The sequence below is a fragment of the Phocoena phocoena genome, chromosome 20 (assembly GCF_963924675.1).
Source record: "Phocoena phocoena chromosome 20, mPhoPho1.1, whole genome shotgun sequence".
Classification (NCBI taxonomy): Eukaryota; Metazoa; Chordata; class Mammalia; order Artiodactyla; family Phocoenidae; genus Phocoena; species Phocoena phocoena.
This window is the reverse complement of record NC_089238.1, coordinates 9462109-9479103: the sequence shown is the minus strand read 5'-3', so window position 1 is coordinate 9479103 and position 16995 is coordinate 9462109. Positions and strand designations below refer to the sequence as shown.

The 16995-nt window shown below is 54.3% G+C and overlaps 1 protein-coding gene across 1 annotated transcript; it reads left to right on the top strand.

Moving 5' to 3' along the window:
• The first annotated feature begins 6493 nt into the window (after positions 1–6493).
• On the top strand, positions 6494–13516 carry GIPR (gastric inhibitory polypeptide receptor). The gene is made up of 13 exons (XM_065898288.1): positions 6494–6565; positions 6903–7002; positions 7488–7595; positions 8096–8199; positions 8879–8982; positions 9168–9312; positions 10071–10230; positions 10439–10499; positions 10819–10888; positions 11012–11100; positions 11193–11331; positions 13175–13216; positions 13310–13516. The coding sequence occupies exons 1-13, from the start codon at positions 6494–6496 to the stop codon at positions 13514–13516; spliced, it is 1401 nt and encodes a 466-aa protein (XP_065754360.1).
• The last annotated feature ends 3479 nt before the right edge of the window (positions 13517–16995 follow it).

Here is a 16995-nt window from a genome sequence, read left to right as displayed (position 1 = left end):
CCCAGGGGAGAAGAGCAGGTTCAGTGAGCTCATGCCTGTTAAGTGCTGCTCGGCACAGTGGGTTTTGGGTAAGGCTAATGGAGCTAGTTTTATTACAAGTGCTTTCTCAGATAGATGTTAAAGGCCTCGGGTGACAGGAGGGGGGAGGGGGCAGCTTTGCCAGGGGGCTGGCAGCAGGGCTCACCGTCATGCTTTGTCTTTTCTCTCTGCCTCTAGGTTTCCTTCTCTCTCTTCTAGGTTTCCAGCTGCTTTTCTCTCTCATCTCGGTCTCTCTTTATGTCTCCGTCTGGAAATTGGGTCCTTGATGTATCACTTATAAGCTAAGTCACCTTGAGCAAGTTACTGCCTCTCTCTGAGCCTCAGTTTCTTCTTCTGGAAAATGGAAATGAAAATGCCTCTGCTACAGGTCTGTTATGAGGATCAAGTGAGATACATATATGTAAAATGCCCAATATATGGTACAATCATTATTATTAATTAGCCTGATTTTGGACTGATTTTTTCTCAGCCTCTTTTTTTTTTGACCATGCCGCGTGGCATGCAGGATCTTAGTTCCCCGAACAGGGATCGAACCCATAGCCCCTGCAGTGGAAGTATGGAGTCTTAACCACTGGACTGCCAGGGAAGTCCTTTCCTCTGTCTTTCTGACTCTTTCTTTCTTTCTGTTTCTCTTTCTACCTCTCCTTCTGTTAGTCTGTCTCCCTAAGTCTATACCTGGGCTGGGAGCTCCATGAGGGCAGGGCAAGGGCTACCTTGGCTATCCAGGCCCGCAGCATCACCAAGCCCAGGGCCTGATACATAACAAGTACCCAATAAAGTAAATTGAATCCAGCTCTGTGCCGAACCCGTGTTGGGTGATGCTGGGGACCCAGTAGTGACTGAGACAGCCCCAGCCCTGCCCTCGCAGAGCTCATGGTTCAGGAGAAGAAATCATTATTTGTTGAGTGACTGAGCTAATTTTGAGGTGGGCTTGGAAGACTTGACCAAAATTGTGTGGAGGTATGTGAGGTGGAAAAAACTGCTGGAACCAAGGTTGGGGGGCTGGAAAGGGTTTGAAGAGTCGCGAAGTGATGGAGAGAAGGCTGGAGAGCTCAGCAAAGGCCTGGAAGGCTGTGAGAGGAGCCTGAGGGAGCCATGGCAGGTTCTGAGCAGGAGAGGGACAGGGACAGGTTTGTGCTTTAGCAGGACCACTCTCACTGCCTGGCTGCTCTGGGGAGGTTGGGGGATGGATGGAAAGGAGAGGGACACGACTGGGGCAGCAGAACAGGGAGAGAAGGGTCCTGGATCAGAGTAGGGGCTGGGAGGAGAGGGAGGAAGAGCCAGATTCTAAAAACCAGGAAAGGGGACTTCTCTGGCGGTCCAGTGGTTAGGACTCCACGCTTTCACTGCCAAGGGCACGGGTTCGATCCCTGGTCGGAGAGCTAAGATCCCACAAGTCGCGTGGTGTGGCCAAAAAATAAAATTAAAAAATAAAATTAAAAATTAAATAATATAATATAAAACAAAATAAGTACAAACCAGGAGGAAAATGCCAGCCTGCTCTCCATGACGCTAGGAAATGGGCTTGAGGGATGGCCCACCACCACCAGGGGGCAGCCAGGGCTCCAGGTTTGAATGTCTCAGAGGCTCCTCCCAGGGGCAGGGAGCATTGCTCCTTGATCTGGAGGTGGTGGCAGGTGGGAGCTGTCTTTGGGGCCCCAGCGGAGAGCCCCTCTGCTCTCCTGCCCTCCCATCCTGGCCTCTTGGTTCCCTAGAGCCCTCAGTCCACCAGCAAGAGATTATGTCAACACAGCCCCGCTGCTTCTGCCCGGGACAATATTTGCCCTCAGGATCTGGGAAGGTTGCTATGGAGACTGGGGACGTGCTGCAGGAGGGTGGGGGGCAGTGAGGGGGGAGAGGCAGGGTCAGGGGAAGCACCCCCCCTCCTGGAAGAGGGTGAGGGGAGCCAGGCCTCATCTCTATCTGATGGTGTCTTTGAGAGTTTATCCCCATCCTCATTTATCTGTGTTCCAAGTCTCTCTGTCTCTCTGGACCGTTTCTTCATCTCTGTCTCTATCGCTCTGATACCTGTCTCTGGGTCTCTGTCTCTCAGGTCTCCTCTCTCTGAGTCTCTTTCTCTGTCCTTTTACTCTCTCTCTCTCTCTCTCTCTCTCTCTCTCTTTAGGTTCCCATCCCTAGGTTTCTCCACATCTCTGTGTCTCTCTTGGTATTATGTCTCTATGTCTCGGTCTCTCTTCGGGTCTTGTCTCTGTCTTTCTGGGTCTCATGTCCTTCTTTGTCTCTGTCTCTCTCTTGAGTCCCAAGTTTCTTTGTGTTGGTCTCTCTAGGCCCCCATCTCTGGATCTCTGTCTCTGGGTTCCTGTCTTTCTCTGGATCCTATGTGTGTGTGTGTGTCTCTCTCTCTGGGTTTCTGTCTTTCAGGCCTTGTCTCTCTGCAGTCCCCAGGGGGCCATCTTGGCCTCCCATTTCTGGCCTCAGTCCCTATGGGGCCCCCCTCTCCCCATCTCTCTCTGCCTCATTTCTCCTGCACCATCTGCCGGCACTCCAGGCCCCTGCCTGCTCCCCACAGGCTCTTCTTGGCCAGGCAGCCCCATGGGGGGAGGCACAGGTCCACCAGCTTCATCCTGAGGTCGGGGGAGCACTGCCTGGTCAGGCCTGGGGTAGAGGGAACAACAGCCTGGAGACCCGGGACCAGGGGACATGGAGAGAGAAAAACAGACAGACACCCTGAGAGGAGATAGGAAAAGAGGGATGAGAAAGGAGAAAGCTTCAAGACAGGCAAGAAGAGACTGACCTGGAGAATGGAGTGAGCAAGAGAGATGAGGAGGGGGCGAAAGGGAACCTGGAGGGAAGAGAAAAGACAGTCTAGCCGACAAGAGCGGAAGACAGACAAACTGAGTGCGGGCTTAGAGGAAAGGAGAAAGGAGACATTCAGACGGAGAGAGGAGATGGCGTGGAGAGAGATGGATGATAGAGAGAGAAGAACAGGGGGACAGGGCAGGGCTGCTTCTCTGCCTGCAGCTTCCAGAAGCGCTGAGCATGGGGATGGGGGAGGGCCCCTGTGGCCACCCCTGTGGCCCTGGTGCCTCCTCCCCAGACCCTGGGAGACTGTAAAAGCCCTCAGGAGGGCTGAGATGGGCAGGGGTCCAGTCGGGGACCCAGGCATCACCCTTCCTGTCCTTCACGCCCACCCCCCACCCAGTGCTCTGTTCTGCCCTGTGTTTTCCCAGAGGGACTTGATGAGGGAGGGGCGAGGGGCTCTGAGCCCCAGTAGGCTGCTCATCTCTCGGCTCCTGCCTTGGTTATCTCTCCTCAGGGTCCCCGTCTTTCAGGCTCTCTCTCCCTCCACCCCTCCCCATCTCCATCTTCCAATATGTATCTATTCTCTCTGTCTTTCTCCCTCTCTTGGTCCCTGTTTTCTCTCCCCTATTTTGTTTTGTTTTCTCTCTCTCTCTCTCTCTCTCTCTCTCTCTCTCTCTCTCTCTCTCTCTCTCTCTCTCTCTCGGTATTTCTCTCTACTTTTCTGTCCTTTTCTATTTCTTTCTCACTATCTGTCTCTCTTGGTCTCTGTCGTCTCTGCCTCTTCCTGTCTCTGCCTTTCTCTGCCTGTCTCTGGTTTTTCTTGGTCCTTGGTTTCTTTTCCTGTCTCTCTCACCACCTCAGTTCCTCTCCCCTGCTTCCCCCTCCTGCCCCCAGCCTCTCTCCTCCCACTTTCCAGCTTCCCCCCACCTTCCCATCCCTAGCAAGTGACCCCCAGGCCCTCTCGAGGCCAAGAAGAGACTCCCTCCCAACTCCAGCCTCTTCCCGAGGTGCCGGGCAATCTCAGACCCCTCCCCTCTCCACTTCAACTGAGCCTTTCCCAGGACCCAGAGGGCGCCAGGAATGTGGGGCAGAGAGCAGGGAGGCCAGCTGGAGGTCAGGAAGCCAGGACCCACCCATGTCAACCCCCCTCCCCCAGACTGGTCTCCTTTTAGCCTCTGGTGCTGCATCTCACGCCACCATTACTCCCTGCCCCTCCCGGGGCCTCTGGGCCTCAGTTTCTCCTCTGCAAAATGGGCAGACTCACCTCTGTCCCATTTACCTCACAGCTCCCCAGGGAGTGTGTGCTCATGAATGTTACTAGTATGATTAACGAGCAGGAATTGGTGATTTGTATTAAAGGGGGAAGCGAGTGCTGAGAGCCGGCACGCAGTTTCTAAGCCAAATATTCTCCGCATTTCAGAGCAAAGGAAAAGACTGAAAGTGGAGATTGTGAGGGGGCGTGTGATTCAGTGGTGACCGTGACCAGATCACGTGAGGCTATGGGTTCGTGTGTGATCATGGGATGATGATGTGTGATCCTGTGGAAAACTGTGTGACTGTGTGTGACTGTATGTGACTTGTGAGTGCGGGTGAGGCTGTGATGGAGAGCTGTATGTTTGTATGACCTTAGCACTGGATGTGACTGAGGATGACAGTGTGACCATGTGACACCAGGAGCTCATGAGAGTGTGCCTTAATGACACTGGGGGAATGTGTGTTGTTGGAATATGACTGTGGACTCTGTAGGTGATTATGTGAAGTGTGTGACTCGATGTGTGAGCGTGTTAATGGGTGGAGTTGTGTAACATTGTGTGTTACCTTCAGATCGCGTCATTAAAGGATTGTATGACTGCGTGAGGAACCATATAACTGTCTGCTTTTATTTCGTCGACCATCATTCTTTGAGCCTCTGCTCTATGCCCCAACCTGTGCTGAGTGATGCTGGGGACCCAGTGGTGACTGAGATGCCCTGGCCCTGTCCTCATGGGGCACACAGGCCAGTGGGGGGAGACAGACAGTGTTTGTGATGTGACCTAGTGATGGTGTGAATGTGTGTGTGATGGACACTGTATCATTGGGACTGTGGGAAGCTGTGATTGTGTTTCCGTGTGAGCAGAGGAGTCCACGCCCCAGGTATGTGGCTGTGTCACTGCGAATGACTGTTAGCCTGTGGGGGAGAGACTTTGGGTCTCTGGGTGTGACGCTGGATTGTAGGACTGTGAATGAACATGAAGAACATGTTCTGTGAGGAACAGTGTGTGAGATTCTGTGTCATGCCTCCCTGCGGCTGGGTGTATGGGATTGTGCGTGACACTGTGTGTGACTGAGACTCCGTGTGCAGTGGCTGAGTGGGACGGTGGGACAATGTGAGAGGCTGTGCACCCTGGGGGGGGTCCTCAGGATGATGACAGTGACTGTTCTCCCACGTGACCCTTGGCTGTGAGTGGCTGTGACACTCACACGCAACTGGCCCCCTGTGCTGGGTCTCTGCCCCAAGCTCCCCCTTCCTGTTCCTTGGCCCGCCCTGGCCCCGCCCCCTCCCACCACCCCAGGCTGTCACCTCTTCCAGAGCCCAGGCGAGGCAGTGGAGGCAGCAGCGTCAGAAGCAAGTGATCGAGAGGAGGGCTGGGGACAGGTGAGGACTCCCCCCATCCCAGTCCGTTCCCCCTGCCACACGTCCCCCTCAAGTCTCTGGGCCCCTCTTTCTGCATTTCTTAGCCTGTGCTTTTGTCCCTCCGCCCCTCTGTGCCCACAGTCTATATCCTCCTTCTGTCTGTCTCTCAGCATCTCTGTCTCCACGTCTCACAATCTCTGTTCAGCCTCTAGATAGCTCTGTATCTCTGCTTCTTTCTCCCATTCTCTGTATCTCTCTCCACGTCTCTATCTCCTCTTTGTCTCCTAGCCCACATTTTTGTCTCTGTCTTCCTCTGCCTTTTGGTTTCTGGTCTCTTGCTGTGTGTCTCATCCTGTCTGTCTCTGTGTCTCTCAGTCTCTATATTTGTCTCATGTCTCTGTGACTCTGTGTCTTTCTGGGGCTCCAACCGAGATCCTCCTTGCTTTCCCCTTTCCCTACATGGTGCCGGCTGTGGGGTGTTGGGGGTTAGACCGATTTCCAGGCATCTGGACCCCTGCAGACCTAAGAGGGTCTGATGCCTCTCTGGTCCCTAGGAGAGGATTGTCCCGCTGACTCTGGGTTTTATCCACAGTAGGGAAAGTTTGATACGGTCGGGTTCCTATCCGCGATTTGAAAACCCTTTGGGAGAGTGGGAACTTCAACAGTCATTTCAAGCTCCGTGCCCTCCTCTCCAAGGTGGTCCCCAGGTTCCCCGGAGTCTCTAGGTCTATACTCCGGGTGACACTGGCGCTTTTGCCCAGCGGGGCTCTAAGGCAACCGCACTCTCAGCAAATATTCCCCTTCTACCGCCGCTGCCCCAGAAACAGCCGGGAGCGGGCCCGGGAGTCAGGTGTTGGATCTCGGTCTCCGCCCACTCCTCACCACTCCCGCCCCCCGCCCCAAATCACCACTCTTGGGGGAGGGGGGCGCTGCCTCCGGGTACCTGAATCCCTCTGCGTGGTGGCGCTGGGGCTGGGGAAGGGGGGCGGCGGCTCCTGATTCTGCCCTCGGACCCCCAGAGCCTGCTGCCCTTGCGTGACCGGACCCTTCGCCCCCCCATGCCCTGCCTCTCACACGATGCCGAGCTGTCCACCCTGGTGGCTGCTACTGCTGCTCTCGCTGTGGGAGCCGCTGCTCCGGAGGGCGGAGGTGAGAACCCCAGGAGCCAAGGAGCTCAAGGCTTGGAGGGATGTCTGGGGCCGGCTTTTAAGGCTTATCCCACTGGGAAGATTGTTTTAAGACCTCGCCGCCTCCTTCCTGTAAATTTCCTGAAGGTTTTCAGTTCCCCACAGCAACTCCCCTGGTGGTTTCTAGGCAGCCCTCAAGACTTAGAAGAGGTTTCTAAACCACCCAAGACTCCTGAGCAAAACAGGACAGCCCCTCCAAGTCCCTCTAGGGTGTTTCTGGCCCTCAGGAACCACGCTGCCTGGGAGCAGGGGTCAGCGCGGGGCGGAATTGGGGGGTCCACCCTTCTCTCTTTTTGTAGGCAGGCTCTGAGGGGCAGACGGCGGGAGAGCTGTACCAGCGTTGGGAACGGTACCGCAGGGAGTGCCAGGCGACACTAGAGGCTGCGGCGCCCCCAGCAGGTGTTACTGGGGTGGAGATCTGGGAGCAAGAGAAGGGCTGGGGCTGAGAGGGGTGGGCTTGAGGCCGGCCTAGGACTGATCCGCGGGGCCTGAGAGAAGTCTGTGTTAAATGTGGGCGGCGTGGGAGTGGCCTGAGATGAATCTTGAAAAGGAAGGTTGAAAAGGGAGGGGTCTTGGGCGAGGCCTATACTAGGTGGGTGGGACCTAAAGTGGACCGCGAAGAGGGAGTTTGGGGTGGAGCCTAGGAAGGGCCTTAAAGAGTGGGAAGCATCTGCGGCGGGAACTTGCTTGGTGGCAGGAGCCCAGAGCAGGGTTCGGAAGGTGGGCGGGGCCTTGGGGTCTGGTGGGAGGAGCTGTGACGGAGCAGGGACCCGACCACTCCAGGTGGGCGGGGCTGGGGCAGGGCTTGTGTGTGGAAGGCGGAGAAGCATTGGGCGAGAGGTACAGAAGGTCCACCCGACATCTGGCCCCCACGCCCGCCCCAGGCCTCGCCTGTAACGGGTCCTTTGATATGTACGTCTGCTGGGACCACACTGCACCCAATGCCACTGCCCGTGCGTCCTGCCCCTGGTACCTGCCCTGGAACCGCCATGGTGAGCTGCCTCGTGGACACCGGGCCCTCCCCTGACACAAACAGCTCTCTTTTAACCCTGGCCCCAGACACCACTGCCCCGCAGCAATCCTGCTCCTCTTTCCGGCTGGGTGTCTCCTTCTGTCTGTCCACCCCTGGCTGGGTCACCGCATAATGCCCCTTCTCTGTCTCTGTATCTCTCTGAGGACCACCAGGTTCTTATTTTCTCTCCTTTTCATGAGTCTGTTTCTGCACATCTTGGTCTTCCTTGCCTAACTAGCTGTGTGACCTAGGGTAGTTTATTTAATTTCTTACGTCTCACTTTCCTCGTTTGTAAAATGATGCTTATGATAGTACCAAGTTCACAGCCTTGTTATGAATATTAAATTAATTGATACGTGTAAAATGCTACACAAGGGTTTATCATCATCATGTCACTGGATCTCTCTCTGCCTTCGTCTCACAATTTGTCTTTCTGCCTCCATCTCTGTGCCTCTGATCCCCTCCCTTGTTTCCCCACAGTGGCTGCAGGCTTTGTCCTCCGCCATTGTGGCAGTGATGGCCAATGGGGACCTTGGAGAGACCATTCTCAGTGTGAGAACCCAGAGAAGAATGGGGTTTTTCAGGTAAGAAGAGGTGAGGGATTCAGGGTAGGATGTCCAGACATAGGCAGAAAGCAGCCTCAGACAGAGCCTCAAACCCCTGGTACTGTTCAGGACTCTAGGTTCCAAGTGATAGAAATTCAGCTCCTTGTTTGAAGGAGAAAGAAAAAGAAATATATTGGCTTCTGTGATTGAAAAGTATAAGGCTACAGCTTCAGGCACAGCTGGATCTGGGTGCTAAAATGATGTGGTTGGGAATCTCACCATATTGTTCCTCTGTTTTTCTGTATGATGGTGTCCTCTTTTCTGTGGAGTGGAAAAGGTGGCTCTCACTGGCACCAGGCTCACATTCCACCTACCAAGCAACAATGTAGGAAGACTGAGTTTTTTTCTCAATAGCTCTAACTTTATGTCCCAGGACTGACTGTCACTGGCCTGATTTGGGTCATATAACTGCCCTCCACTAATCGTTGTGTGTGTGTGTGTGTGTGGTGTAGTGTTAGATAGAATGCTTTGATTGGCTGGTCACATGCCCAGACTTGGAGTTGAGGGGCGGAGTGCCCCACTCAGACAATGGTAGGTGGATCCCCAAAGGAACACTGGGGTGTGGGGTAGGAACAAAGAGCAGATATCTCTCCAGCACCTTTATGGCCCTAGGGGAAGAACTGAGCTCTATTTCTGTGTCTTCTTGCCCCACCCCCAGGACCAAAGGCTCAGCTTGGAGCGGCTGCAGGTTGTGTACACCGTGGGCTACTCCCTATCCCTTGCCACACTGCTGCTCGCCTTGCTCATCTTGAGTTTCTTCAGGTGGGACCCCCAGCCCTGAGTGGAGGAAGCAGAGACTGGGCTTCAGTTTTCCCAGTAAGATGGGGTAGTCAGGCTCCACCGGCAACAAGCATTTAATGGTGGTTCTGTGGGAAGGGCTGGGGGGTAGTTTAAGGGACTCTGTGTGGCCAAGGCCAGGTCCTCAGACTGCCTTCCAAATCCCCCAGGCAGCTGCGCTGCACTCGCAACTACATCCACATCAACCTGTTCATTTCTTTCATGCTGCGGGCAGCAGCCATCCTCACCCGAGACCGTCTGCTTCCTCCACCTGGCCCCTACCCTGGGGGTCAGGCTCCTATCCCGTGGAACCGGGTGAGCACCGTCTCTCTCTTTCTCAAATTGGGATTCTCTCTCCTCTGGTGAGGCCAGAGGGTTCCCATTCCATTTACTACCTCCTACCCTATCGACAGTTAATCTCTCTTGACCCTTCCAAAACAATTGGAGAGGGACCCTCCCAACTCGGCCTCCCCCATCATTGAACTCTCCCACCCCATCACCTCCTCTATTGGAATTTTCCATTCCCGTTCTCTCAGTATCTCACCCATCGCTGGACTTTCGCACCAATGAGAGAATCCCCTGCTAGAGGTGAGACGGTGGCAGGATGGGAGAAACTAACTAGTGGGGGGATTTGGTAGATACCAATTTGTTCCTGAGAGACAAGGTGGGAGAGACTAAAGTCTAGGGACAGGGGGGAGGAAACCTATTAAGTTGGGCCATACCAATTGTTAAAAAGCCAAGGGGTGGGAGAGTCCATATGCTGGCGGGACATGAGAGAAAACTTTTGAGAGGTGGAGTAGTTGAGTGGAATTCTTAGAAGGAGATGGGGTGGGAGAGGCCATATTTGGGGGGATCTGGGGGGAACTCTGATAGCAAGATGTAAGATACCAATTGTTAAAGAGGTTAGAGTGGGAGAGTTCATATAGGGAAAGAGAATAGGGCGAAAGAAACCAAAACGACATCATCCTTTGGTGATATAGAATGAGAGGAGAATATTTGATGTCAAGAGACGACAAGAGATGGGGGTGGAGAGGGCCCTGACTGCCCCCTTCTCTTGTCTGGCCACCCCCTAGGCCCTAGCTGCCTGTCGCACGGCCCAGATCTTGACCCAGTACTGCGTGGGTGCCAACTACACGTGGCTGCTGGTGGAGGGCATCTACCTGCACAGCCTCCTGGTGCTTGTGGGAGGCTCCGAGGAGGGCCACTTCCGCTGCTACATGCTCCTCGGCTGGGGTGAGCCCCGACCCTGTCCCCTGCCCAGCCCAGTGCGCCTCCCCTCTCCCCAGCTACCCTGCTGGTCTACCTCAGGGGGTCTCCTCTCCTCTCTAGGCTTCTGCCTCCCCTTCCCGGCGGGGGAATTCCTCGGGTCTTGGGCCTGGCGGGGCCCGTGCGCGCTCTGACAGCTGCGGCGGGGTGGGGGGCGGGGGTTGGGTCTGCACAGGGGCCCCCGCACTTTTCGTCATTCCTTGGGTGATCGTCAGGTACCTGTACGAGAACACGCAGTAAGTCGTGGGTCTGGGGCGGGGCTTGGGAGGTGGGCGGAGCTTTGAGGGACGCGGGAGGGGTACGATGGAAACGTGGGGAGGTTCTAGTTGCACCTAGGGACCTGGGTGGGTTCTGAAGGAACAGATTGCTTAGAAAGTTGGGTTCCAGGACTACGGGAAGGGGAGGGATGAGGGCTGGGCCTAAATAGTAGCGGGCGGGGCTTTAAGGAAATGTGGGTGTGGCGTTAAGGAAGGTGGGCGGGGCCTGGGGAGTTAAAGCGCTTAATTCGGAGAGCCTAAGGTTTTCTGTCCCTTAGCTCTACTCCCCCTCCTCCAGGTGCTGGGAGCGGAACGATATCAAGGGCATTTGGTGGATTATAAGGACCCCTATCCTGCTAACCATCTTGGTACGGCCGGCCCCACCTCTTTCAGGCTGGTCTCAGGGATTTCCTGTCCTGGGAAGCCGGGGCGGTGGGGGGTAGGCCTGAGAGGTGGGAACTGGCTCAGTCTCTCTCTCTCTCCCCCCGCAGATTAATTTTCTCATCTTTATCCGCATCCTTGGCATCCTCGCGTCAAAGCTGAGGACGCAACAGATGCGCTGCCCAGACTACCGACTGAGGTGAAGGAGGGCGGTGGGGACGGAGGGGAAGGTGGCTGGGTGCAAGATGGGGGACCCGGGGCCGTGGGACCACTGCCACCCTCTACCCCCAGGCTGGCTCGCTCCACGCTGACGCTGGTGCCCCTGCTGGGCGTCCACGAGGTGGTGTTTGCTCCCGTGACTGAGGAACAGGCCCGGGGTGCCCTGCGCTTGGCCAAGCTCAGCTTTGAGATCTTCCTCAGTTCTTTCCAGGTGCTTAAGCAGGGTGCAGGAGCTACACCCTTTGACTTGGGGCCCTCCTACTCAGAGGGGCACGAGGGTTACAATAATCCTCTGGCGCAGCCACAGAATGGGGTGTGAAGATGGGATTTTGTTCATTCATTCTACACAAAATACTGAGCTAGCGCCGTCCCCAGGCCGGGGAAGCAGCAGAGAGGAGACAGGAGACCAGGCAGCCCCAGCAGTACTGCCTCCCGGTTAAGATAGAGGGCTTTGAGGCCAGCCAGGGCTGGGGCCAAATTTGGGTTGTCACTCCCAGCTCTGTGGCCTTCACCTCAGGGCCAGGGCAAGGATGAGGCATCTGAAGTACCTAAAGCGCAAATTTTAAGGAAGTGCTTCCTGAAGTTGAAGGCCCACCCTGCCCGTGCTTGCCCTACCCTAGCCTCCACCCTGCTTTTTACTTTGTTGGGCCTCAGTTTTCTCATCTCTAAAGTGGGGACAATACTTGTCTCATTTCATAAGGCTGTTCATTCATTACATTCAGCAAAACTTTATTGAACACTTACTATGTACCAAGCACCCTTCCAGGCTTACTTTGGGGATACAGCCAAGAACCAAATGGTGCCTGCCCTCTAGTGAGAGAGACAGATGCTAAAGATACTATATAAGTAAAATATACAGAATGTCAGATGGTGAGACATGCCTAAAGGAGGGGGGAAGAAAGCAAGAAAACAGAGATGAGGAGCCAACAAAGAAGGATGGGGTTATAGGGGGTCAGGGAAGGCCTCGCTGAAAAGACACTGGAGCAGAGACCCAAAGATGAGGGAACAAGCCAGGAAGATATTTGGGAAAAATGTTCCAGAAAGAGAAATGCGAAGTGCAAGATCCCTGAGGTGGGAGAGAGTACCTGTCATGATGGAAGAAGGTCAGCATGCCTCAGCAGGGGGAGCCAGTGAGAGCAAGCGGGGGGTGGGGGGGGGGGTGGGGGGGGGGGTGGGGGGGGGTGGGGGGGGTGGGGGGTAGGGAAGGAGGACAGAGGTGAGATACCTGGGCAGATCCTTGAGCCAAACGAGGACTTTGGCTTTTCCTCTGAGTGAGGTGGGAGCCAAGAGAGCAGAGGGACGTGATCAGAGTTAGATATTAAAAGGATCATGGAAAGTGATAAGAAATATCTTAATAATTACACATAAAATAATTGTCTTGCATTAATATATCAATTACTTTCTTAATTATAAATATACTTTATATTTATTTAAATTTATATTTAAAATATGTATAAATTTATATAAATATAAAACTAATTCTTTATTAAAGTTTATAAATAGGGAATTCCATGGCGGTCCAGTAGTTAGGACTCCGTGCCTTCACTGATGAGGGCCTGGGTTCGATCCCTGGTTGGGGAACTAAGATCCCACAAGCCGCACAGTGTGGCTAAATAAATAAAATCATGTAGTAAGTTATGATAAAATTCAGAAAAAGGTTTAACTATGTGCCACGCACTACGGCTTCTTGCATATTAATAATACCTCAATTCTCACGACCACCACTGTATTATTACTCCATTTTCCAGATAAAGAAACTGAGTCACAGAGGGGTTAGGCAGCTTACCCAAGTGGGGAAGAAAGTGGGGAAGCGGTGATCACATCCAAGCAGGCTACCTCCGGGGTCACTTGTTCTTAACCTCCAGCCCTGACTGCTCAGCAAACTGGCGAGGGCAAGGGGGGATTCGGGAGCCAGGGAGAAGGTGACTGCAATAGTGTAGGACCAAGGTGGCGGCAGGCGAGGTGGTTTGGGGCCTGGAAGGGGTCAGAGCTCATTAAGGGGTGTTTATAACCCTGCCCCTGCCCCCAATTTAACACCGCACCTCCTCTGGCAGGGTTTTCTGGTCAGCGTCCTCTACTGCTTCATCAACAAGGAGGTAGGGAGAGCCCCGGCCCGCCGCCCACGCCCTCTGCTGGCCGCGCAGGGAATGGCGCGCCCCGCGCCGCCTCTGAGCGCTGTCCCGTTGCAGGTGCAGTCGGAGATCCGGCGGGGCTGGCACCGCTGCCGCCTGCGCCACAGACTCGGCGAAGAGCCGTGCCAACCCCCCGAGCGCGCCTTCCGGACCCTGCCCTCGGGTTCCGGCCCTGGCCAGGTCGCCGCCGGCCGCGCTCTGTGCTCGAGGACACTCCCAGGTCCTGCGGGTGAGGCCAGCCATGTCTTAGAAAGTTACTGCTAGGCTGCGGGATTCTTGGGTCCATTCACTTAGCACGTATTTATTGAGCGCTTGCTGTGTACCAGGCCTGGTGTGGAGAGCGCTGGGGAAATGGGGCGGCGCGGGGGCGGGGGCGGAGGGGAAGGAACAGAAGACAAGGTCCCTATTCTCCTAGAAATCACAACTGAGTGGGGAAACAGACCGTGAGGATAAACCAAGTTACATATACGCTGCGGAACGGCTTATAAAGAAAAGTTAGAAGGGGACCTAGTGTGGTCTGGGGCATCTCTGAGGAAGTGACATTTAAGCCATGCCTGAAAGAGGTGAGGGAGACACCTTTGGAAAGAATTCGCGGTGAGATTCTAGGCAGAAGGAAGCACATCTGCGAAGGCCCTGGGGCGGGAAGGAGCTTGGCGGTGTCTGAGGAACAGAAAGGAGGCCTGTGTGTCTGGAGTGGGGTGAGTCAGAGCCAACGGAGAGAGAAGTGGGAGGGGGCAGAAGAGTGGGAATTTTATTTCAGGTGCACTGAAGGTTCTTTGGAGCGGCTCCTAATGGAGTGGGCTAAGTTTTTTAAACAGATCTCTCTGTCTGCCCTCTGGGGCAACAGATTATTAGGGGCAAGGGTGGCAGCTGGGAGCCCAAGGAGGAGGCTAATGCAGGTGGGAGGTGATGTTGGCTGGACCAGGGTGGTGGCCACATAGGGTGTGAAACAGTTAGATTCTAGAGCTGTTTTAAAGGTAGAACTGAGAGGATTTGCCAAGGAAGGAGAGAAGCCAGGGAAGACTTCTCGTTTGGGGCTGGAGAGAGGAAAGAGGGAGATGGGGTTCAGGGTGGGGAGAACCAATAGTGCTCTTTGGACATGTTAAGCTGGGAATAAGGGTCTGGAGCTCACAGGAGAGGTCAGAGTGAGAGACAGAAATGTGAGTGGCACTGGGGTCCAGAGAGGAGGATTCTGTGCGTAGATATCAACATGGGCAATTCAGGGCAGGTGTCAGAGCTGAAACCTACATCCAGGGAGGCCAAGACCACTGCTAGCTGGAGAGTGTGGACACACATGCATACCCTTCTTGGTGGCTCCTGGGAACTAGGAGAATTAGGAAGAAAGCCAGCAGTCTCACTGTGGCTGGACCACCTGTACACATGCAAGACCCTCACTCCTAAATCCCTCCCCCACATAGACACACACTTAGATTCAGTTGGTACCTGGGTGTTGTCCAATTCTTTTCCTTGGGGTCCCCAGCTCCCTGGACAGATATGGCCCATGGTCGCTGAACTCAGAGTCCTTTCAAGCATGTGGTCCTGCTGGGCCCCTCTTGTGGGTTCTGGGAAGGTGGGGGCCTAGGGCTGGGCCCTTGTAAATAAAGCATGAGAAACAGTTGTTTTTTGTGGGGGTGGGGGGTGGGAAAATCTTCTTGGCCAGGCCATAAGGGAAACGACAGAGGCGGGCTGTGTGGCCAGATGCCGGTGGTGGCCTTGCACCCTCTGGAGAGCAGTACTGCTCAACTTCAGCCACGTGTTGCCAAGAGATCATGGACACCATGCTGCCACCATCCTCCATGCCTAAGAGAACGTTCCCAGCTGGGAACGTTCATGTGATCTCCTGTTATTTAAACTATTTACAATGTGTATGATTAAAAATTGTGTGTGTGCCAAACATTTTCTGAGAGCTGCTTCTCCAGAAAGGTAGTGTAGGAATAATAAAGCTGCAGGAACCAGCCTAGTTCAAATCTTAGTTTTCGGCTACTGATTAGCTGTGTGACTTGGGGAAAATTCCTAACCTCTCTGTGCCTAAGTTTCACTTCTGGAAAATGGGAATAATGATGGTACCAACATCCTAGGGTTGCCTGAGATTCCAATGAGTAACTCTTAGGATACTGCCTGGTGCGTGGAGCACACTTGGCCAGTTTGCCTAGTGCTTTTCCTGCAACCTGTTTTCACTTTCGCTCACCGTAACGGAAGAGGGGATTAGAGACCATTTGGGCAGTGGGTTGGGTAAAGAGATGAGGAAATTCAGATTGATGCCAGGCAGGGTTGTCCTAGGCTAGAATCTTTGCTGCCAGCCTGCAAGGCAGGGAAAGGAATTCCTATTTCCCGGGGAGAACAGGAGGGATGTGGGGCAGGGATTCGAACTGTGACCCCGGGGCTTGTGCTGTCCCAGCTCCTGCACAAGAACCAAATCCTGGCGGTAAGTTTCTTGTGGCAGCATCATTCCCCACACTGTTATGGCTCCATCCTGCTCCCCAACAGTCATGAGGGCCTGGCTCCCTGGGTTTGAACTTGGCTCCATTGTCTCCTGAGCGATCCTGGGCAAGTCACTTACCTTCTCTGGGCCTCGGCTGTCTCATCTGTAAAATGGGGTGCCTCTAGCATCTATCTCCCAGATGGTTGTTCAAATTAGATGTGAACCACTCAGTAAACATGAGCCTTTATTACCTCACAGCCATTGCCTTGCATGTGTCAGGCCTTCTCCTGCTGCAGGGTCCTCAGCTCTGTCGCTAACGGGATCATGGCTGCGCCTTCCACAGCTCAGTGTGTCAGACAACTCATTCGACCCTGACCTCAGACTTGCGAACTGCACCAGCCTGGCACTTGGCCTTATCTGGAGAACACAGATAAAGATGCAGAGACAGAACACAGAGAGAGCTGGGGTGGGGGGGTGGGGCGGGGCGGAGCATGATGTGTGTGCGTCAGAGCAAGACAGGGATTTCTCTTAATCCACCCACAATAAGTTAGGTCCCCCTTTCCCACCTCTATCTCCCTACATTTGTCAGAGAATTTCTCTCTAGGGTAGTTAAGCTGTGATTTGAGAGCAGCAGAGTTCAGGGGCTAGGCCACAGGCTCAGGAGCAGGGTGGGTTTGAACGGTGGCATCACCACTTCCTGGCTGGAAACCCCTGGGGAGGTGCCATCACCTCTTTGTGCCCCAGTCCCCGCCTCCGGAATTGGAAGTAATAAATCACAGTGCCTGCTCAGAGTTGTTAGGAAGTGTGAACAGCACAGAGTGTAGGGCCTGGCAACCGCACAGGTCAGGTGTCAGCTACAAATGCTGTTGGTATTGAGTACTAACTGCTTTAACTGCAGCTCTTTCTCCTGTCAGTGAGGGCAGCTTGGGGGCTCTTCTGGGCACGGCTGTGTCCCCGGCATTGCAACACAGGGCTGGGCACAGAGTAGGCACTTGGGGGAATGTCTGACTGAACAAATGGGAAAAAAAAAAAAAAGACTGAAAGAAATTTTGAGTGAGACCGACTTACTGAGAGGTGGGGAGAAGGAAGAGAAAGAGAAAGTGATGAGAAGCTAGAACAAATTAAAGCACAAAAGGCAGCAAAAGCTCCCTCTGCCCAACCAATTCACTTCACAGAAGGGGAAAGTCAGGCCTGGAAGGGGCAGAGACCAGGCCTCTTCACCTGCTCAGAGAGGTCCCAATCCCCGTGCTTGGCCCCATGCCCGGCTGTCCCCCTCCTGGGTCTGCCCCACTCTCTAGGCCCTGTGAACAGACAGAGGCCA